Source organism: Ursus arctos, unplaced genomic scaffold (assembly GCF_023065955.2).
Source record: "Ursus arctos isolate Adak ecotype North America unplaced genomic scaffold, UrsArc2.0 scaffold_34, whole genome shotgun sequence".
Lineage (NCBI taxonomy): Eukaryota > Metazoa > Chordata > Mammalia > Carnivora > Ursidae > Ursus > Ursus arctos.
The window spans coordinates 18208628-18230409 of record NW_026623030.1 but is presented as its reverse complement, the minus strand read 5'-3'; the positions used below and the strand labels follow the sequence as shown (position 1 = coordinate 18230409).

The following is a 21782-nucleotide window of genomic DNA, read 5'->3' as shown; positions in this document are numbered from 1 at the left end:
TCACCAGAGGCCATCGTCAGTGCTACAGAGATAAAGCTATTGATTTTGGCATGTGAGGTTATATTTAAGATTCTCTAATGTAAGAGCCCAGGTTCAGCAAGACAAAACAGAATCATGTATTGATTTGTTTAAAAACAAAAACGCAAAACTTTCTTGATTAATTTGGTCTTTAAAAAAAAGCTTCATGTTTTCTTATTTGTTCCATTTCCTGGATAGAAATATGGCTTTAGGTCAGGTCCTTCTAAATGAAACTGCTGAGCCAGAGTCTGAATAGGCTTCATCTTTGCCATCAAATACGGTTTGCCTTATTACCATTCGGGACTTTTTAATCCAAACCAATGGGAGGCAGGCCCTGAGTGATGACCCCCAGTTATAGAGTCTCGGCACTCACTTCTGGCCCGACAAATACGAGGTTGTGGTGCGCTGCTGCCTGCTGTCAGAGAGAGAGTGAGTGGGGCGTAAATGTTGTGTTTGCTCCATCTGCAAGTGTTATAATAAGTTATTCAAAGCTCTTAGCACAGGACCAACCAGAGCGTGCCTCCCTCTCAGTTCCAGCACGTTTTCCTGCCCGTCAGATGGATGCTCCTCTGCTGGAGTCTTTGGAAGGTTCTGGTGTCTTTTATTTTAATTGGCGGGCTAGAGCCGACTCCTATGGTGTGATTTTCATTAGAGAGGGGCTGGAGAGAGGGAGTGTTGGAACAGCCCTCCAAACCCAACCATGAATATTAAACATAATACAATTACAGCTCTCGGACCAATTATTTTTCTTTTCAACGGGCAAAGTTGATGAATACTCGATAGATAGGAATTCACAATATCTTCCATTGGCTTCTTTCTGGCCCTGGAATCCATGGTGTTGGCAGGATTTTGTGCCCATTTGTCGTGCTACCTGTTTCCCCGCATCGAGTCTCTGATCGGAGTGCTGAGGTTGCACGCTTGGCCAAGGGACGTGGTTCAGGTTGGTGCCGCGCTGTCAGATGTCCGAGGCAGACACCGGTTTCTTAATGTGGATTTAAATGGCTCGTGTGGACTTCGCACACCGTGGGGTGTGCTGTTTCTGTCTGTTGACGAGAAAGCAGAGTGCTGCCTCTCTAAGGAGATGTCATATAAATGCTTTTCTTTTTTTCCTGGGGGGAGAAGTGCAAGGCTCTTTTGGCCCATTTTTGTTTTCCTTAGTGATGTAAAGTACACAAATGATGTATCTTTTGGTGTATTTGTTTATTTTGTTTGGAACTATTCATGCTGGTATCTAAATACAATAGGAAAACAGATGGCAAACTTTGAACTTCTGGACCAAATTTGTGTTTGCCTTTGTCTCCCTAACAGCCAAACTGTAAATTATGGAGTATAAATATTCAACAGAGGAGCTCTTTATGAAAATCACCACAGCAAAATAGACCCTTATTAACCAAATCTGCGCTGGAAAGTACTTGGGCTAGAATCTTCCTCCCCCCACCCCCCCATCATTTACAAGTTGCCATTAGTGAGCAGTGCAGCTGTAGCCTGCAGGCATCACTCCTTTCACAGCATTTACACCTTTTCTTACTTCGCTTTCGCACAAATGCCTCAAGTGGCTCTAAATACTGAGAGGGTCGACCTTTGTTTTTCAAGCCTGTTCTGTGCTCTCCCTGCATCTGTAGCCCCCTACCCCTCACTGGGGAGGGAGGATTGCATGGCCATTCACGGAGCTCGTCAGCGCCCTGCGTGGCCTAATGGTTCCGTGTGCTGGCCAGGAAGAATGAATGGATCTCTCTTCCGTGTTCTAGGACTATGCATTTCTCAAATCCAGTTTTATTTGAAACAAAGCATACATTCGGGGGTGTATGTTAGCTATGTGTACAATTTTGTCATGGAATGCCTGTGCACCCACCCCCCAGCTTAAGGAACAGGACGGCTGGTACCTCTGAAGACCTCGGGGTGCCCCCCCATCATGAATGAGTTCCTGTTTCTGAAACAACAAAAGGCAGTGTCTATGCTTAAAAGGAAAGGGCACCTTTATCCCCTTTACTCTGCTATCACCACTCTTCCCCAGGGTAACTGCTGTTACCAATTCGAGTGTGTCCTTTGAGAATCGGAAGATTTTTCTTTTCCCTTTTTTATTTTTTTCTTTCAAAGAGTGGGGGGCGGGGCCCGGGGAGGGAGAGAGAGAATCTTAAGCAGGCTCCACACCCAGCACTTGGAGCCCAACGCAGGGCTCGATCTCATGACCCTGAGATCAAGACCTGAGCTGAAACCAAGTCGGACGCTTAACCGACTGAGCCACTCAGGCGCCCCCAAAATCTTCAAATTTTTCAACTTTACTTACACAGGTAACCTACACATTCAAAACTGAATTCAAAAGCACAACAGAGAAGCCAGGCTTCTGGGCACTTCTCTTCCTGAACTGCCTGTTAGCGTTCTCCAGAGGGTGTCTGTACGCACACAGCACAGACACACTGATTCTTCCCCCACACCTGTCACACCACCGGCCTGCGCCCTTGACGCGTAGCAGCGGCCGCCCGTCAGCCTGCACCGCTCTGCCTCCTGTAAAGACCCCCACACTGCCTTCACGGGCACTCAGCGGACGCTCTCTCTAGTGTTTTCAGCCCCTCTGGTTGCCATTCATCAATAGGTGATGGGGTTGATCTTTTAAGACCTCTTTTGTCTTTTGCATTTTCTTACTTCAGTAGGATACTCTTAAATCCGTAATTCTTTCGATTAGTGCTCATGGGGTGTGAGTGTGCGCGCCTTTCATGAATTCTAGGAAAAATACCAGCCATTAATTATTTGGATATTGCCTCCTTGCCATACACTGTTTTCTCCTTCTGGAACTTCTTTTGGATACATGTTGAACTGTCCCCTTCTATCATTTGCATCTCTTAACCGCTCAGTCCCATTTTTCATCTGTTTATCTGTGCTCCATTTTAGGTCATCTTTCAGATTTACCGTCTAATCCACAAATTCTTCTGAATTTAATTTCAGGAGCCATGTTTTCATTTACGGAAGTTTTATACGGCTGCCTTTTGCTTTAAGGCAGGCGTCTGGACTCCCACTCCCCACCCCTTTTTGGGTGGGCCCAAGTCTTAACATCTTGCCCCTGGTTCCTGAGGTTGGCAACTGCCAGCAGCCTCGCCCCACCCCAGGTTGTCCAGGCTGCTTTCCAGCTTGGGCCCTGGGACAGTCGCTTGCTTCGTGGACCCAGCAGTGCATTTTAAATGGTGTTATTTAGCCAGCAGTATTAAGTGATTTTCAGTGGGAGGGTCAGTTGTCTGAAACAGAAACCCCATCCATCCTTTGCTACTAAAAACAGTGCTGTGGCTAATGGCCTTGTATGCCCACGTGTGTATTTGTATACATATGGTAGATACAGCCTAGATAAATTCCTAGAAGCGAAACTGCTAGGTCAAAAGTATACTGTTTGTTGGATAGTGCCAGATCACGCCCCAGAGAGGCGTTTGTGCTCTCATCAGGCGTACGTAAGTACCTGTCTGTCCAAGGCTCTCCAGCGCGGAGGGTCTGAGTTTACCGCTAAACTTAACCTTTACCAGGTAGATAGGTGACAGGTGCTATCCAACTGTAATTTTAGTTCATAATTTCTCTCATTGCCTGTGAACACACGTGACACGTGTTTAAAAGCCCTTAGTATTTTCTTGTGAACTTTTTCTTAGCTTTTCTCTTATTTTAATATTGGGTTGCAGATCTTTCAATTTGAAGGAATTTTGTTTTTACAAGAAATTAGCTAGTTATCTCTGTTGCAAACATTTTCCCCAGTTTATCATTTGCTTTGACTCCCGCCCCCCCACCGTGGGAAAATTTTAAACACTTTTATCGATATTCTCCCCTTTTTGACTTCTGGGGTTTTTTTTTTGTTTAGAAGGGCCTTCCCTATTCTGAATATTCTTGTAGCTAATTATATTTAACTCTTTAAGCCATCTAGCATTTATTTTGATGCAATGTAGCTGGTAGAGCTCCAAGATGAAAAAATTACTATAGGGTATTGTCTTTAAGTGGGATCTTTTGAGTACATTTTTTAAAACTAGTGGTTGTTTGTACCTAAGACAGCTATTGATTTTGACATATTAATTTCATTTGAGTCAGAGTTATTACTGAATTATCTTCGACTGTCATCTCTAATAAACTTGTCCACTTCATTTTTTCTTGTATCTAATTGTACCTAATTTTGAAAACAATGTGAAGTAAATGTAGATCACTGGTTTTTAAAGCCTTCATTAAGTGCTCTAGCTCACCCCACTTCTTTTCAGCATCCGTGGTTTGTTGTAGTAATTTGGTGAACTACATTAATAGACATCCTCGATGGATCCTGCTGTATGTTACTCAGGTCTGGGCACAGATCCCGACCTAGTGTTGTCTTTGACACTCTGCTCTGTCAGTTTTGGGGAGGACAGAATGCTGGCTTCACGTACACACCTGGGAAGCTGTCGTCTGTCCTTGCTGGGCTGTGGAGCGGTGTGCATAGCCCTAGGGGCTCTTCCCTCCAGCGTGGGCCTGGTTAGCTGGTTTCTGGGACTGTTGCTTTCTTGACAGCTTTCCCAGTCTGCTCATTGTTACCTTTTCTATACTTGGGGGTCAGTTTGGGTAGCTCACATTTTTCTAGAAAGTTGTTTATTTCATCTAGGTTTTCAAATTTGGAGACTTAAGAAAATCAGCTTTGGGGCGCCTGGGTGGCACAGTCGTTAAGCGTCTGCCTTCGGCTCAGGGCATGATCCCGGCGTTCTGGGATCGAGCCCCACGTCAGGCTCCTCTGCTAGGAGCCTGCTTCTTCCTCTCCCACTCCCCCTGCTTGTGTTCCCTCTCTCACTGGCTGTCTCTGTCAAATAAATAAAATCTTTAAAAAAAAAAAAAAACAGAAAAAAGAAAATCAGCTTAAACACCTGAGGAGATTATGACCCAAGAAACTGACTTAATCTACAAAAATTAGGTCCATGTAAGGTGTTTTTTTGTTTTTTTCCGGGCAGTTTTACCAAACATTTACTAAACTATCCCCTTCATTATAAAGCTTTTTGTCCCGAAGTCCACCCTTCCTGTGTCGCGTACGTTGGGTTTGACTTTGTGATCCATTCCGAGCGCTTCCTGTTAATAGGTGGGTTTGTGCTGTGTGCGTCCGGGGCTCAGCAAGCACATCCGGTCTGGAGCTACATTGAGCGTTACTCGTCACTCCGTGGCCTGTGTGTTCTGCCAATATTGTACCACACCCCTGTCTTTTAGAAGGTATCCATCGGGAGCTGATCTGGGGTGTTTCTCTGTTAAAACAAACAAACAATTACGCGTTTAAACCGGGTAGCCACACAATATAGAAGTTTCAGTTCAAATTCTTGTTCCTCAGAACTCTAAAAACAACAGATCTGGGTGTGCATGCTCGTAACTGAGAGTTTAGGACACAGAATGTGTTTCAGGTCATCTCCTCACCACTTGTCAGGACCTCATTTAACATGTTAGCCTTGGGGGGGTCCGGCTCCCCTGCTGGCTGGTGGGGAGTCTTTCCCTTTTGGACTTGCAGCACAGGGGCTGTTAAACCCACCTGTACTGAAATCTTGCCACATTTAATTTTTGCTCTTGTGGCTTATTTCCGGAACTATGTTGGTGTTTCTGCTGGAGAAGTTTGTCTCATTATCTAATTTGTCCATAGGTGGAAATTCAGCATATACTTACGTAAAGAGTAGTTTTTAAAGGGGTTCTTAAATTCAGCTTGACAAAGCAAGTAATTGTTTTGAGACTTCAGATAAGTGCCCACATAGTCAACTACAGCCACATCCCTTTCCAAATTTCAGCAAGAGGGTGATGAGCTCACAGAGTTGCGTTAACTACCAGAAAAGTGTCAATTTCCCCACCAGGTGAGGATCTGGGTTGCTGACAACTGTGGCTGGTTGACCTCCGGCCCTTTGCAGAATCCCAGACTGCCAGCAACACTACAGGGGCGCCCCCCTTACCACCGGGAGAGCCCGCACACTCGGGACGCTAGTCCCAGCTCACCTTCCCTCTGAGCGGACTCGTGCTCAGGGCAGATGTCTTTCCTGTCGAGAAGAGAAAGAGCAGGATGTTTCTTTTGAGTCTGTCTTGTTCCAGGGGCTTTTAAGTCAGTCTGACTAGACAGTTGTAGGCACTGTAAGCAAGCTCATTCCTTGTGCACCTTAGCCTCCTGTGACGTGTACAAGGGCATACACTTCTCTGCCGGTGTGCAGATGCTTGCAACCAAAGGGGTTTGCTGTGCATAGACCAGCACCACTGAGGATGAATGTGTCATCTCCGGCTTCAACTTGCATCCCATTTCCCTTCTCTGTGCTCATCTTGGGCCTTCCAGGGTGCGGATCCATGACCTCCGCACTGACAAAATCGCCCTGTCGCTCTCTGCCCACCAACTGGGAGTCTCTGCAGTGCAGATGGACGACTGGAAAATCGTCAGCGGAGGCGAGGAAGGCCTGGTCTCTGTGTGGGATTATCGGATGAGCCAGAAGCTGTGGGAAGTGCACTCCAGGTAACGGGGCACTTATGGTGCCAGGCTGCCTCTGAGCCAGCTCCCCGCATGGTCCTCTGTGCAGCCCCTGAGCTGGCTGCAGGGGTTCCGTTTCTCAGGCCAGGAACCCCAGTCACTCTCTTAGTGTCAGTGCGGCCATGACTCCTGCATAGCTCGGGTCCCCCACTCCAGAGCCCCAACATGCATGACCCTGTCGTCTCTGTTGAGAAGGGCACAGAAAGTATTCAGGCTTCGATTTACTGAGGAGAGAGCATTTGTCATGTCAACGTCATCATCCGGAGCGTCGGTGGGCGGCCAAACAGGGAGAGGCAGCCTTGCCTGGAGTAGACTTGAGGCCATCTTGCCTGGGGCCCGGGCTGTCCCTCCACCTCACCCCACCCTGCATGCCTCCCGTCGGACACCCTGTTCCTGGGGCAAGGTGGGGAGGAAGCCGCCTTCACAGCTGTCCCTTCACCCTATGAGGACTGAGCCTGGGAGGTGAACTCTGAGCCTAATAAAAGACAGACATAGACAGATGTTAGGGCAGCCCAGGTCAGGTGCAAAAGCAGGCAAGGTTAAAAGAGGAACTGACTGCTTCTTAGAAAGCAGTGGGAGCCAGTGCTCACTCCCTTCAGCGCAGACTTGAGCCCCCGGTGCTGTCTACAGGGACTCCGTCCAGCCGTGCCGTATTTGGCAAGCCGGTGTGTAATCCCTTTTTTCTGCTTTCTGTGGTGATGTGTGGACTTGCCACCAGGTGGTGCCAAAAGGCAACTAAAACTCCTCCACGGAGCCATCCCAGAGCTACCGGCTCGTAAGAAAGCCCTTTTATTGCCTGAAGGAGCCGTGGCCATCCCCTCTCCCGCTCTCCTGCAGCTCTGGTTACTTCACTAGGCCAGCGCTCCAGCAGATCTTTTTCTCTCCCGAAAAGCTCTGCTCCCTCCCATGCATCATTCAGGTGAAGCCAGGTTCGGTCATGGCTTCCCCAGAATTCTCCTGTCCCAGCACTCGTCTTCCTGACTCATTTGTAAACGTACAACCAGTCCTGAGCACTACTCCGCGGTCGCCCTCTCAACCTGAGGAGGAGGGGGCCTTGCTGGGTCAGCCCCACAGCCTGCCGCGGGGGAGCCTGGCTTAGAGACCTTACTCAAGGCCGGCCGGCCAGCGATGGGGCTGTCCGCACCGCAGGCGGCTCACCTCCGTGATGTCTGAAACACCATGTCGCAGGGTGGTCAACCAGGGGCCATGGGCGGGGGCGAGACCTGAGGCAAGACTTCGCCCCTGTGTGGGCCCAGGTTTGTCCTCTGTCAATGAAAAACTTAGCAGAGGGTTCTAGAGTCAGCCCAGTTTCGGGGGGCTTCCTTTTCCCACGGCTCTCTCCTGTCGTGTTCCAGGCACCCCGTTCGTCACCTGTCCTTCAACAGCCACAGCCTCATCACAGCCAACGTGCCCTATGAGCGGGTGGTGCGCAACACAGACCTGGACAACTTCACCACTCACAGGAGGTCAGTGGGCTGCGCTGGGGCTGCAGGGGTTCCGAGTTGTGAAGAGAATCCCGCCAGGGTCTTCTCTCAGGCACGGCCGTTCTTGTCACAGAAATTGTGAGCTTACGTGGCCGTGCAGGAGCGTGCCTGTTGTGAGGGCCTCCCCAGGATAGCACGTGGGGTGGGCGCCCAGGGGCCTGGCCACGAGCACCCGGAACCACTGTGGCTGGACTCCTGGTGCTGGTGCCAAAACCGAGTCCTCGCGCTTAATCTATGGGGTGACTCCCACCCTAGTGGGTCTTCTAGACTGCAGACCTGGCCTATTCCCTGACGCTGACACTTTTCCACCCCTGTGGGCCTCCCAGCATACCGTTCCCTCTGCCAGACTGGGCTCAAGTCCGGAGATTGAGTGTCCAGCACCCCGTGGGCCCAAGGGACACACATGGTACAGGAAGCACTGTTCTGGGTGGGGCGCACGCCAGCAGCGCTGTACTGACACTCGCTGTCCCTGTGCTTCCTCTAGACACCGCGGGCTGATCCACGCCTACGAGTTTGCCGTGGACCGGTTGGCTTTCCAGAGCGCGCTTCCTATCTGCCGAGCGTCTGGTGACAGTGTGCCAGGCTACAACTACGATCTCGCGCTTGCCTTTCCCTAGGACCGTGGTTAGAGGTGCGCCTCGTGGGGGAGCAGGGGGAAAAGGGGAAGAACCCAAGCCGATGAATTGTAAAACTCCCGAGGAGCTCGCCCCAGGTTTTAAAGGTCTGGGGGAAGCAAGCCAGCCTGGGGTGCACCTGTCTGACCCCCCAGGTTCTGGAACTGCTTTTGCTTTCCTCCATTGCCAGTTTGCTCCTCTGGAGCTTTCTCTCCCTGCACAGTGTTCCTCCGCTCCGAGTACCACACACTGGCGACACACTACCCCCTCCTTCCTCCTGCACCTGCTCTCTCCTGCCTACAGTGTGGGTCTCCCCTGCCGTCTTGTACACTACCGTGCAGGGCCCGCTGGCCATCCAGTCTTCAGGCCCTTTCCTCTCAGGGGAGCTGGGGTCTCTGAGCTTACAAAGCCCCCACATCCCCTGGATCTGAGAGCCCGTATTCACTCTGGTGGCCATTCATACCACCGCCCAGTATAAACCCAGGTGAGCAGTAACTGTCTTCTCATAGTTTTTACCACGATTTATAGTTATATATTTATACACTTACCGCATTAAAGACTCTTCACTGGTGTGGCCACAGCGCGTGATACGAAGATTATTTTCTGCCTATTCATTGCATAAGTAGTCCTCTTCCACCTAGGACAGAAGAGCAAGAGCTGGGGGAGAAACGGTTCTCCTAAACCACTGGGCTAAAGCAGGGCAGCCCCAGGGAGCTCCAGGGGATTAAGAGGGGGAACCCCTGCATTACTCCTGATTTAGGCTGTTCTAAGCAGCAGCCACTAATACCCTTCAAAATAGTAGCGCAAAACTACCAGAACTACAAAGTCCATGCTCCTGGTGGGCGATCAACAGATATAATTGGTAAAATAAAATATTGAAGGATTCAGAGGATTAATAGAAGTTACAAGCATGAGCCAACAGAGTTTTGTGCCCTTTTAAATATCCATAGACCAGGCACAGAAAATGGCTGTCTGAGGACAATCTCAGATCCAGGCCCAAGTCACTGACCCCCCCTAATGCAATAAAATTAGATAACAACGTGAAAAAGAAAAATGGAAAATGTGAACCCTCTGGGCCATGAAAACACAATATCAAAACCCCAGGGGTGAGGCCAGAGTGGACAAAGAGAAATGGGGCTTGAATAGAAAACAGACCAAAGATAAATGGATAGCTGTTACCTCACATAGTGACCCCAAAGGAAGGAATTAAAGGAGGGTTAAAAACACCCATTGGTGGAATAGAAAACCAACAAATCACAAGTTAATATAACACCAAAACCCTACGTTTGCCCCATTTTACACTGGACCAGTTTTTTTTTGGAAAGCCAAAATGTACAATTTTTTAAAAATTTTAAGCAAGCAGAGGGATGAGTGGGAGAATTCTAGGCAGACTCCCTGCTGAGCACCGAGCCCAATGCAGGGCTCAATCCCACGACCCCAAGATCAAGAGCAGATGCCTAACTGACTGAGCCACCCAGGTGCCCCTCAACTCTTGATACAAAAAGGCACAAGGGGCTCCGAGAAACGGAAAAGGAGGTAATTATGCACACGGGGTTTTCAGGGTGGGGATGATATGCCCACATTGATCTGGGAGAGAAACGAAGCTCTCCTACTCTGAAATGGGGAAATGCTGTGAAGTTTTTGGAAGTATTTTCAGATTGCTTAAGACAGTCCATCACAAACCTCCATGAAACTCGATAGAGCAGTGGAACCAGAGAAAGAGCCGTACCTGGGAACCATCACTCAACCCCCCAGAGCAACGCTCGCTTTCAGACGGTCGGTCTGCTGCTTCCTTTCAACCAAATTACTTCCTAAATGAAGCTAGTCTGCAGTCAGCGGATGAAGTATTTTATTTACTCCTGTTGTCATGTGGTGCTCTGACCCCCTCGTGACCTCGCTCTGCAAGGTTTGCATCTCTCGTAGCCTTCGTGCAACTGGACCACTGAGTGAAACACATTTTTCTTTTAAGAAACAGACCCTTCCATGGGGCGCCTGGGTGGCACAGCGGTTAAGCGTCTGCCTTCGGCTCAGGGTGTGATCCCGGCGTTATGGGATCGAGCCCCACATCAGGCTCCTCCGCTATGAGCCTGCTTCTTCCTCTCCCACTCCCTCTGCTTGTGTTCCCTCTCTCGCTGGCTGTCTCTATCTCTGTCGAATAAATAAATAAAATCTTTAAAAAAAACAAAACAGACCCTTCCAGTTTGATGTCACAACTCATTTTACAGACACGTTCTCCCTTCCCAGCCATGAAAGGTCACTGAAAACCCAGAAAATTTTACCAAAACTAAAACTAGTTTTAAACTTCTCATTCACTGCCAGCAGTCCAGTGTAAAATGTCACGATCGTAGGGGTCTTCTTTCCTCCCCAACCTGTTTATAACATCTCCCCTTAAGGAAAATTGCCCGGTTTTGTGAAGGAGGATTTATCCGGCAGTGTTTTCTGCTGCAAACTTTACAGCCCGGAAGGAGGGGAAAGGACCATAGTTCCTCTAGAAATCAACATTTACCCAGTGACCAACACCTTGGCCCCCGTCCAGTCACCCCACCTTACCTTCATCCCCACTGGCTGGTTTGAGGGGGTTTCCCCGCAAGTCCTGAGCGGTGAGCAGAGGTACCCTTTCCTTTTCTTCTGCAGCTCTTCTGCTCACTCTCCCCCTCCGCCTCCCCCTAGAGAGAGAGGAAACTCCTGTGTCACTGGGGGAGCCAGAGGGCCCAGCACCAGAGCTCTCGTATCCGAAAACATCGTCTGCCTTTTGCTTGTACTTTATAAAATGTCTGTTGGTTCTAATAAATTTTTAAAATCTGTTTCTTGTTTAGTTACTGGTTTCTTGTTTAGTTGCTGGTTTCCCTGTCCAGGTGTCCTGTGACAGAGCCCCGCCCACCACGGTACCTGCTCTGCCGCCCCCCCGCCCGGAGTGCTCAGGTGGCAGAGCAGCCTCGTTTCATGTCGAACCACCCAGCACCACCACGTCCAGAGGTTCCTGGCCCGGGATCCAAAAAACCCACATTAGATGCGAAATTGTGCATAAGAGCATTTTCTGGGAAGAAGTCAGGTTGGCTTTCATCAGATTCTCGAAGGGGACTACAGCCCTCTCACCCCTCTCACCTCATCTCTGCCACTAGATTGTGCCTTTTAAGCCAAGCCACTTGGTGCGGCCATTGCCCAGCCAATTTGTGTTTAAAACATACTCTGGGGATGGCATCACCTTTCCCAAGAGGGAGAAATCGCACCCTGGCTGACAACGCCCCCCAAGAATCTGTTCTGAAAGGGAAATTTGACAGCCCTCAGGATGAAGTCCTCTACCCCAGCCCCCCACTTCAGAATTAGAGGCCCCACATTTAGGCGGATGGCCCCTTCCCCTCTGCGTTTAAATGACAAACACCAGCCCACTGCAGACAGATTCTGCTACCATGGAGGAGAAACGGCTTCAGCTCGTGAGGGCACAGCCTCCTCATTAAAACCGTCTGGTGGCCTGCCATTATGGGCAGGTCCGTGGCAATGGGCTTCGGCAGGTGCTGTCTCGCCTCCCGACTCAGGGCCTCCGCTTCGGGCAGCTGCGGCGGCCAGGAGCTGACGGGGCCTGGGAGCCACGCAGGCCCGCCCGCCTCGCCCTTGAGGCCAGGCCAGATGCTTACCTGGCTGCTGCGGCAGGCCCTGCCGGCCTCGGTCTGCCCGGCGCCACCGCTGCTGTGTGGCCACAGTGTCCCTCTCGCTGGGCTCCGGCAGCTGCCAGGCAGGGCAGGCTTTCGGCCTCTGATGCTGGCCGTGGGCTTCCAGCAGTGCGCGCTTGCCACGCCGGCTCGGCTCGGCACCAAGGACCTTTTCTTCCCTAGAGAGGGAGGGAACGCTCCCGCTCCCCGCAGCCTGGCCCATCTTTTCTTCCCCTGCTCACTGCCAGGACAGATGCTGCCCTATCCCCCCTCTAAGAGAAAGGGGGGACAGAAGCTGCTGCTTGGCCTATCCACTGCCCTGACTGCTGCTCTGGGGCAGAAGACGGAGGAGCCTGGTCCCTTGCTGACTTGGTGGGATTAGAGGGGTGAGCAGCCCCCACAGAGTCAAGATTATCCACCACCGAACCCCGGCTGGCACCCGCCTCCCGATTCCGGAAGAGCCCAGAGACACAGGCAGTGCTGATGCCCTGGGAAGTTGCGGTAAAAAAAAAACAAAAAACAAAAACACCAAACCTGGCTCCTCCGGCTCCCCTCTCCAAGGCCTTCCCAAGGTCACCGTGTGGGAGGACAGCTTGCAAAGCAGGTGTTTGCAAAACCCTTGCCAGGGCGACTTGTATTTTTAACTGTCAGCCCACGGAAGTCCCTGCCATTCCCAGCGCTGGGGCTTAGCCTCTGCAGGCAGGTGGGGGCAGGGGCATGCGTGCCCCGCCTCGCATGAGCAGAGCGCAGAAAGAACTTTCTAATCCCTTGGACCAGAGAAGAATGGAGTTGTTTTGTCCAAGTCCAGCAAGAGGGTGCTTGGCCAGAACTGGAAACTGTTGTGATCGTACGCTATTCCCTTACCGTAATTCCTGTTTAGGGTGGCTGCACGAGGTGTCCCTGAGCTTCTCCTATTAGATTCCCATCACACAGCCCTTTGGCGAACCTCCCAAACCGATGCATTCGTGTCAAAATTGCCAGAATCTTTTAACATCCAAAAGCTGAGTTCCGGTAACTTTTCCCCCTGGTGACGCGGCGGCAGGGGGACTGGGCCCCGCTCGTGACCTGACTGCTGGCACGCGCCCTCCCCGAGCTCGGCCTCCACCCACCGCCCGAGGCCCTCCACGCACGACCGCACTTCCCTCAAATATTTGACTTAGCATTGATTTCTGCTCGTTTCCTCTTAGTCGCGGGTGTCACTCCTGTTAGAGGGGAGGACTGTTAAACAAGTTTAGCTGTTAATTCACCAACCTGCCTGTTCCAGAACAAATTTCAAAACAAACCTCACTTGCTTCAGAAGAGGTGCCCCATCGAGGGCCCTGGGGCGGTGGGGGGGGGGCTGTGCAGCCAGAAAGCCCCCTGCCCCTAGGCAACTTCACTGGCCCGGCAGCCACCAGGGGCGGTTTCTGAGCCTCCTGTCTCCTTCCCCTGCACAGACTGCACTGCCCAAACTGCCATCCCGAGACCTAGGCCCCTGTGCCCGAGCGGCAACTCTCGGCCTCTGTGAACCAAAGGCCAGCAGCCCCGCTAGGCTGTGGGGAATCAACCTGCCCTTTCTAGAAGCAGGTTTACACCGACGGGCAGCCCTGATCATTCCCCAAATGACCGAATGGGCAAAACCACCACCTCGTGCCCTTAGCACCCTGGGAGCCCGTGCGAGGGGTCCAGGTCAACTCCACAGGCCGCCACCATCTGGTGGACATCAGCCCTGACCCTGCTTATCGGAGGACACCCTCGGTGACTGCGAACAACTCCGCTTTCTTTGGAGCAGCGTGGACTGGGCTGGTGGCGAGTCAAGCTCATTGAGCAGTTTGGGTAAGTTGCAGCCTTCAGCGCTCGGAGCACAGGAACCATCTGATGTGTGCCCACCGTGGCCACGCCTCCCAGACTAAAACTCAGGGCACGGGGGCTGATGATGGAAGATTCATTATTTATGAAAACACTTTCCATTCGTGAACTGCCTCTGTTGAGAAGCACAACATGGAAGCAAACTGGGAGAGTCCCAGAAGATCCAGGCCTACGGTGGCCGTGCCAGCCGTCCTGCTGCTCGAAGGCACAGTGAGTCCCCATCCCGCGTGCGGGGGGTGGGGAGGGGAGGACGTCCGCCTCCCTGAGGCTGCAGGAGGCTCCCCCAGCAGAGACACTGCTGGGATCCCAGCGATGCTAGATCCTTTCCACTGTCAGGAAACCCGGGGGCGTGAGCAGGACAATCCCCGAGCGGCCAGGGCAGGCCGGGGCCGCCGCGAGGCAGGTCACGTCCCGCTCCCGCTCCAGGAAACTGCTGGCTGGCTGCTTCCCGGCTCAGCGTCCCACCAGATGGCTGGCACCTGGGGGGGAGGAAGCCGAGGCCTCTGCCTTCGCCCCCCACCTACCGCTCTGGAAATGTCAAGACGCTTGTTGAGAAAGTGCTAGTCTAAGCAGCAGAGTTCTGGAAGTGACTTCAGACCGCTCTCTACCTCTGCACAGGTGGGACCACACTGCCTGACAGCCGTCCACCCTGACCTGGGAGAGTGGAGGCCAGCACCCCTGGGCAGTCCTACTGCGCGCCGACTACCGACAGGACACCAGCAAGGGTCTGATCTCACCGCCAACGTCCTAAATAAGGAGCACTGGCCACACCCCCACCGCCAAGGTGGGCCAGCCTCGGCACTTCCGCTGCGCACACGGCCACACTCCCCTTCAACCCACCTCACTGCTCCGTTTCAACTACTCACTTCAGTGGTAACATGAAGCATATCGTCAGCACTGTAGTCGCCCGGGTCCGCACAAACAGCCCCGGGAAAGACATCGAAGAAATGGGCTGACCTGACTGCCTCCGGGAAGGGCAAGCCAGGGCCTGGTGGACGCACGACCAAGTCCTGCACCTGTCACCTTCTGACCCCCAACGCACAGGTATGAGATGAGGCCCACTTAGTAACAAAGCTATGAAACGTAAACGCCACAAACAGCAGTTGTCAGCGACTAGAACTTTCTTGGGAGGCTAGAAAGAAAACTCCGAGTGCGGATGGAAGGAACGGAGCAAGGAAGCCTGGAGCACCACCAGCGGCGAGCCACCACAGTGACGATGGCCACGCGGGCCCCACTGAGCACCGACTCCGAGCGCTTAGCCCAAGCCAGCCTAGGCCACAGCCACCAACCAGACGGACACCCTTCACTTCCCTGCCCCCAGCATAGCCTGTCCCTGAATCGGAAGGCGACTGTGGAGCTGTGGGAGCCACTCACCTGGGACAGTCACCTCCCCTGCGGCCACCACCACTGGGGACTGCCCCATGCTGAGCCTGGAAGGGCGTCGGCAGCCAGGCCCTGAGTCCAGCACCCCCGGCACCATCGGCAGGCTCGGGCGTGTTACCGAAGGTCCCCTCGTCCTCTCCTCCTGCCCACCCGGTCACGACACCAAGGAAGCCCCACCACGTGCGTCCCAGCCACCACGGAGCAAGGAGCTGCCTGCGTCACTTTACTGCCCAGCACTCGTGCGACGGAAAGAGCGAACACTTTACCCAGATTAAACCAGAAAAAGCGTGAAAAAAAATCTGTTCTCTGCCAAATCAGCCTCTGGAAACTAGCCGCTGCCTGCTCCTGTTCAGCCTCGTGCCACCGAGTGGGCAAACCTCCAAGTGGCCGTGGGGAGCAGACAGGAGCCACGTTAACAAACCAACGGTTTTCTTCTTTATTGGAGAAAAGAACAGCGCAGTCCCACGTACCACACCCTGGGGACCAGGACAGCCGAGGAGTAAGGACTATTTACAAGAGCCGTGGCGGAAGGACACCTGTGGCCTCGGGCCCTGCGGCCGGCGGGGGGCAGGCGGGTCAGTGGCAGAGGGCGATGGTTTCCATGTTAAGGAAGCGCACGTGCATCTTGGTCTCGATGTCTATCCCCTGCCAGATCTGCAACGGACAAGCAGTGTGAGCGTGTCCCCACCACCGCCCAGCCCGGGCCCCCCGGCCGCGCCGCCACCAGGGCGGGTGAGAGGCAGAGGGCTGGTTTCAAGACTCTGAGCTAAGCGAGGAAGAGACACTTCCACGTGCCTTTCTGCCGGTTAATTTGGCTCTGACACTTGGATCCTTTCTGATACTGTCGCAGCAAGTTATTACTAAGTACGGAATCCAAGCTCTTAGCTCCAAGTCATTTCAGTCCCACCCACCCCGCTTCCGGCCCCGTGATTTTCATGCAAATTCCTTAACCCCATTAAACCTCCTGTTCCTCAGTGCAAAGCCGAGACCACCACCTGTGCCGCCCACGTAAGCCACGCAACGCTGGGGGTTCAAGTGGAACCATCGGCGGGAACATCTTGCCAACTGTGAAGCACTGCACAACTGCCAGGTTTTATTAAGCCTCGTTCCTTAATTAAAAGGTCACAGCAGTTTGGTCGTTATAACTTCCCTGGGATAGGTCAAACTGTTCTACGCAGACAAGCTGACGCCCGGGAAGGGTGATTTCTGCCCACAGATGGCCACTGTCACATACCTGCCGGGTCCTGGTTCTGCCGTTACAGTCCATCCTGGCCGGGGCCCCAGGGGACACCTCTAGGCCGCCCGACGCTGCCTGCCACACTACAGAGCACCCTACCCCCAGGACTGCACTTGCCAGCTCCTGGGCCACTCGGGGCCCGAGGGGGCCGCAGATGGGAGAAATGGCTGGACGTGGTGGGTATGCCTGGTTTCCCTTATGTGAGAAGTTCAGACTCTTGGGCTGTCGCCTGCAGCATCTCCAGGGACAGTCAGCAGGCTGTGAGCGGGCTGCGATCAGAGCCCCGTTGGCACCAACGCTGCAGGGAGGCCTGGGTGCCGTTCTTGCCACTGTCCCACGCCCACCGTCCCCCAGCTGCTTTCTGGTCTCTTGCACCTGTTCTGGGTGTGGTGGGGTCTGGTGAGGGTACAGAGCAAGCAGACCTGGTTCCCGGGGAGCAGCTCCACCCTTGTTCCCAGGGAAGCCACCTGCGCACCCATGGTGCTTTCTGCTAAATGCCAGGTGGCCACAGGGGCACTGGTGAGGCTCCAGGGAGGAGAAGGGCCAGCTGGTCAGGAAAGGCCCGCATGGTGTAGGGACAGCTTGGGGAACACCAGAGGCTTGGGGGTGGCAGATAGGGGAAGCCTTCTGGGGAAGCAGCTGGATCTCTCTGGCTTCTTTGCCAGCCCAGCCCCGGTGTGTGAGTTCAGAGGAGGCTGCCCATCTCAGCCCAGAAGCTCATGCTGCCCGCCCCCCTGGGGCTCACAGCTGACTGGCCAGGTTAGCCGTGCAGCCTGGAACCAGTGCCCGTCTGAGCTGCCCCTGGGCTCCATGGGGCTGTGACCACCTGAGTCGTGGTCTGGCTCCAGGCCCAGGCCCGTCTGCTCCCTCAGGCCGGTCAGAGGCTGGCGCGGCACACTGTACCAGAGCCCTCTAGGTCCTGTTCCCCTGACTTCCTCTCCTTCTTCTAATTCCAGAACGAGCCTGGCGAGCCACTGTCAGGGTACTCCGCGCCAGGCAGAGGGCAGAGTGGGCTCGTCTCCCTCCAGTGGGTATGTACCTATCAGAGCAGTGAGGGGTCCCGGTTCCTAACCTGGGAGCAGGGGCCTGGTGTCCACCCCTGGGGGCTGGGAGGGGGCACCTTCTCCAAGGCCCAGGAAAAGCAAGCGGTGAAACCCCACATAGCTGGCTCCACTGTGTGCTGCTGGGAAAAGCTGGTACTCATATAGGCATAGAATACTCCAGTACCCGGCTCCAGCTGTCAACAGCGATGTTTCTGACCAAGGGGACCGGGGACTCGCAGGGGAGAGAGAGGTTTGGTTGGAGCCCCTCTGTCTTGCTTCAACTGCTCTGACCACAGGTGAAGACGACTCTTCCCATAAAAATAAGGAAAAGCTGTGTCTTCAAGGTCAGCCCAGGCATGATGCTTTTCCACAGAGATGCGGGTCTCCTCCTGACCAGAGGGCACCCCCCAAGACCCACCTCTCCTCCTAGACACCCACCTTCAGGAAGTCGTCAAAGGTGATCCCCTCATACACCTGGTCAGGCTCCTGGGGACAGAGCACATGCGGAGTGAGCGGCTTCCACCAGCAGCACCCCGTTCCTCCCCAGGACACAGACGGTGGGGCCCCTTTAGTCACCAGAAGGGGGGGGTCCCTCCAGACTGCTGCCTCCAGCTTGAGGCCATCACCCTGAACTCCGACGTCCCCTCCGTGCACATGACGGCAGGACGGGAGGAGGTTGTGGGCTAACCAGGGCCCCACCCGAGCCCCCCAAGGGGGGACCCGGTGGATGAGGGTGTAAAGGAAGGGGGTGGGCACAGAGGCACAGCCTCCCATGTCCCTCAGCCACCAAGGCCACCTCTGCCATTTCCTGGTCCTGCCTCACTGTACCCGCTCTGACCCTCTGAGCTCACAGACCACTGGGGCAGGGGTGGGGTGGGGTGGGGTGGGGGGAAGGGCTGGCCTCTGCGGCCCATCCCTCGCGCCCAGTGAGTCACGGTGATAAGGGCTGCCTGCTGGGCCTCTCCCCCAGCCAGTCACGGGCAGTGCCAGTCTCCATCTGCGTCTGTCCTGCTCTGGGCACACATGGACCTCGAGGCCAGAGGTGGGGCTCCTGCCCCTTCTGCTAGCTTGGGCTCTGGCCCAGCCAGACCTCCCCAAGCCTCACCCCTGCGTGCAGCACCCTCTGTGACAGTGACAGCCCGGCCGACACCCGTGTCCATCCACAGAAGACTAGCTAAATAGACCCCGGTCATCTGTGCTGTTGATGACTACACAGGCATTAAGAAGGGGTCACTCTCTACGTGCGGGTGTGGAGAACGCTCCAAGACACAGGGCGGAAAACAAGCAGAAAAATGGTGGCAGGGCCGTGAATGTGGGCCAGTGTGGTCCTACGCTGCTAACCAGACTGCCCCCGTGCTCCCCGGTCGGTACGGACAAGAGGAGAAGCGGTCCGTTCAATTGCATTTTGTATAAATCAGAAATAAAAGGCATACGCGTATACGTTGGGGTATGTCGTAAGAGAAACCCCACCGAGGGCGTTTCCCTTGAAAGGGCGCAGAGATCGTGTACCTCTCCGGAGTTGTCCTGATGTCTGTTTAAGCCAACAGCAGGCACTCTGCGTGTCTGCCACGTGGGTCCTGTCCTGACTCCCATTTTACAGATGGGGCCACTGGGGCTCACGGAGGCCAGGCTGCCTGTCCAGCTGGGAGGCTCCAAGCGTCTGCTCAGATTCTTCACTCTTTGTGGTTTCCTAACACTTGGTTTTCATACAGAAAACTAATCTATGTATCCTTCCAAATCTTATAAAACGTGACCAGTTCTCAAAGGCCCGGGCCTGTCCCCGGGGGCTCCCTGCTCTTCTCGCCCAGGGGCACAGGGACAGGTGGTGGGCTGGGGACCCGAGGTTGCCTTCAGAGAGAGGGCAGCCGAGGAGAGTGCATTCTAGACCAGGCTCCAGCAGCCGGGCAGGAGGGGGGACACGGGTGGAGGGAGCAGGGGGACGGGTAGGGGAAGCCACCGCAGCTGAGACCCCAGCCTAGCAGCCCCACAAGCCTCAGGGCCTTCCAGAGAAAGCACTCTGGAAAGAAAGCACTGCTCCAGTGGACAGCTGGTTCTGGAAGCCCGGTAACGCGGGGTGACGGACTGTCCGTCTGGGGCGGGCAGCACTGGCAGGCACATTAGGCGTCCTCGGAGGCTGCACGGTGTCGAGCTGCGTGGCCGGCCCTCGCCCTGTGCACACATCTCTTAAGAGCACACAGAGGACCCATAAAGACAGACGCTCGGGACACACACCCAGGGAGCAGGCGTCGGCTCCCGGATGCCCGTGCCGCTGACGTGTGGGGATTCTGCAACGAGCAGCTGGCAGCTGCCAACGCTTTCCCTGCAGCAAATTAAGAAAACTGCCACCGACTGCGACTGGAGTGGGACGGGGAGCCGTTTCAAGGAGGAGAGTGTAATTAAATCAAATGGGAATCTGGCTCGACAACCCGGCAGGGGATCCCTGCGCTGCGCACTGAGGTCGCCAGCCCTCTCTGCTGCAGTTAATTTGCTGAGTAGGTGGTTTCACTGCAGCCGGGAGCCTCCCCCTGGCTCTGGGAAGCAGGCAGCTAAAATACAGGCCAATAAAGTGACCACAGCCCTTGCCCCTGGGAGCAGGCCCGGGCCTGCCAGGCCCCTCAACGACAGGCTTGGGGCGCAAACGGCAGGTTCCGGCAGGAAGACACCCCTCCACTCAGGCCGTGGTGAACCCAAAGCCACAGACGTGTCTGGAGCCCCAGCCGCTTGAAACGCACAGGTGTGAAGCAGGCATGGCCTCAGTGGGACCAACCGAAACCCTGAGCAAACAAAGTCATCGAGAGGGTCAGGTGCCTGTCCTCGGGGTCCCTGGGGCTCAAAGCCACCCTGTCAGGGGTAGCAGCCAGGCTAGACCCAGCCCTACAAGACTGAGTCCACCAGGCATGGTAAAGATCGCTGCCCCCGAATTCCAGAAAGTTCTTTATGTCCTTGGGCCTCGGTTTCCCCACCAGTAACTAAAACTACACATTTACGAAACAATGCACGGGATGGACCGAAGATGACGTGTGCACAGGCTGTGCAGCCACCCTTGGGGACAGGAGTGTATCCACAGGTGCTGCTACACGCCCGACAACCCAGCACGTGCCTGTCAGTAGCCCCTGCTCAGTCGGTCACCGCACAGTGACCGCTCCGCGGACCACCTGCGTCCGCACCACTCTAGTTAATGGTTCTTCACCGGGGATGACCCTGTTTCCCACCAGGGACACCTGGCCATGTCTGGAGACGTTCTTAGTTGTCACAACTCAGAGTGACTGGCATCCAGTGGGTGGAGGCCAGGGACGGGCTAAGCAGGACGGTCCCCACCACAGACGGCTGTCCCGCCCCATATATCACCAGCGCCAGCTGGAGCAGCCCTGCGCTAAGCAGCCCCGCACAGTCCTGAGAAATACCCCAGCTGTCTCGACACCCACACGACCCCGACAAGCCTCCGGGGGGTCCAGCACCCTTGCAGAGATCCCGGTGCTCAGGCCCGCCTCCCTGCCACAGCCCTGCTGCAGGCCCTCGGCAGCCACATGGCACCTCCCCGGCCACCTGCCTCTGGCCCGTGCATCCCTCAGGGCCGGGGGCTCCCCTCCATAGGCGCTGGCCTGGAGGCCAGGCCCCGCTCCTCTGTCTCATTTACATGTGTCCCCACTTCTACCTCTACACCAGGCCCCAGGTGACAGAGCCCAGAGGGGAGCCCCTGCTGACCCCGTCCCAAGGCCAGAAATCCCCTCCCAGCCACTTGTCATAGATGAACAACGGTGTGGAGAGCTGATCTAGGGGGGAGGCGACACCGCTGGGGGTCTTCCCTGGTGGCCTTCCAGAAACAAGCTGGGCAAGGTGGGGCAGGGGTTGGTCAGGGGTTCCGGAGACACGCTCACCATCTGCCCCACGCACACGCTGGCCGCCTCCATCATGGCCCCGTCGGCGATGGAGCGGGCCGACTCCTTCTCGATGTGCGGGTTGCCGGAGAGCAGCTCTTCCACCACCTGCCGGGCGAGGCGGACACACGGTGACCTCGGGCCTCCGTCAGGGCTGC

At 54.7% G+C, this 21782-nt stretch overlaps 2 protein-coding genes and 1 long non-coding RNA gene across 3 annotated transcripts in view; 1 reads left to right on the top strand and 2 right to left on the bottom strand.

The window, feature by feature from the left end:
* Positions 1-11389, top strand: part of FBXW8 (F-box and WD repeat domain containing 8) — a 116559-nt gene extending 105170 nt beyond the window's left edge. The window contains exons 9-11 of the mRNA XM_026514961.3: positions 6299-6472; positions 7843-7953; positions 8456-11389. Coding sequence (XP_026370746.2) covers positions 6299-6472; positions 7843-7953; positions 8456-8588 — 418 coding nt within the window. The 3' untranslated portion in view covers positions 8589-11389. The remainder of the gene's footprint in view (positions 1-6298; positions 6473-7842; positions 7954-8455) is intronic.
* LOC130542439 (uncharacterized) lies at positions 1114-6303 on the bottom strand. Its single transcript, XR_008956988.1, has 2 exons — positions 5971-6303; positions 1114-5240 (listed from the first exon to the last, which is right to left on the bottom strand). It is a non-coding gene; the product is annotated as an uncharacterized LOC130542439 (long non-coding RNA).
* Positions 11390-11478: 89 nt separating the features above from the next.
* TESC (tescalcin) overlaps positions 11479-21782 on the bottom strand; it is a 51156-nt gene continuing 40852 nt past the window's right edge. Inside the window, exons 6-8 of the mRNA XM_026514962.4 lie at positions 21625-21732; positions 18185-18232; positions 11479-16120 (exon numbers count right to left, since the gene is read on the bottom strand). Coding sequence (XP_026370747.1) covers positions 16043-16120; positions 18185-18232; positions 21625-21732 — 234 coding nt within the window. The 3' untranslated portion in view covers positions 11479-16042. The remainder of the gene's footprint in view (positions 16121-18184; positions 18233-21624; positions 21733-21782) is intronic.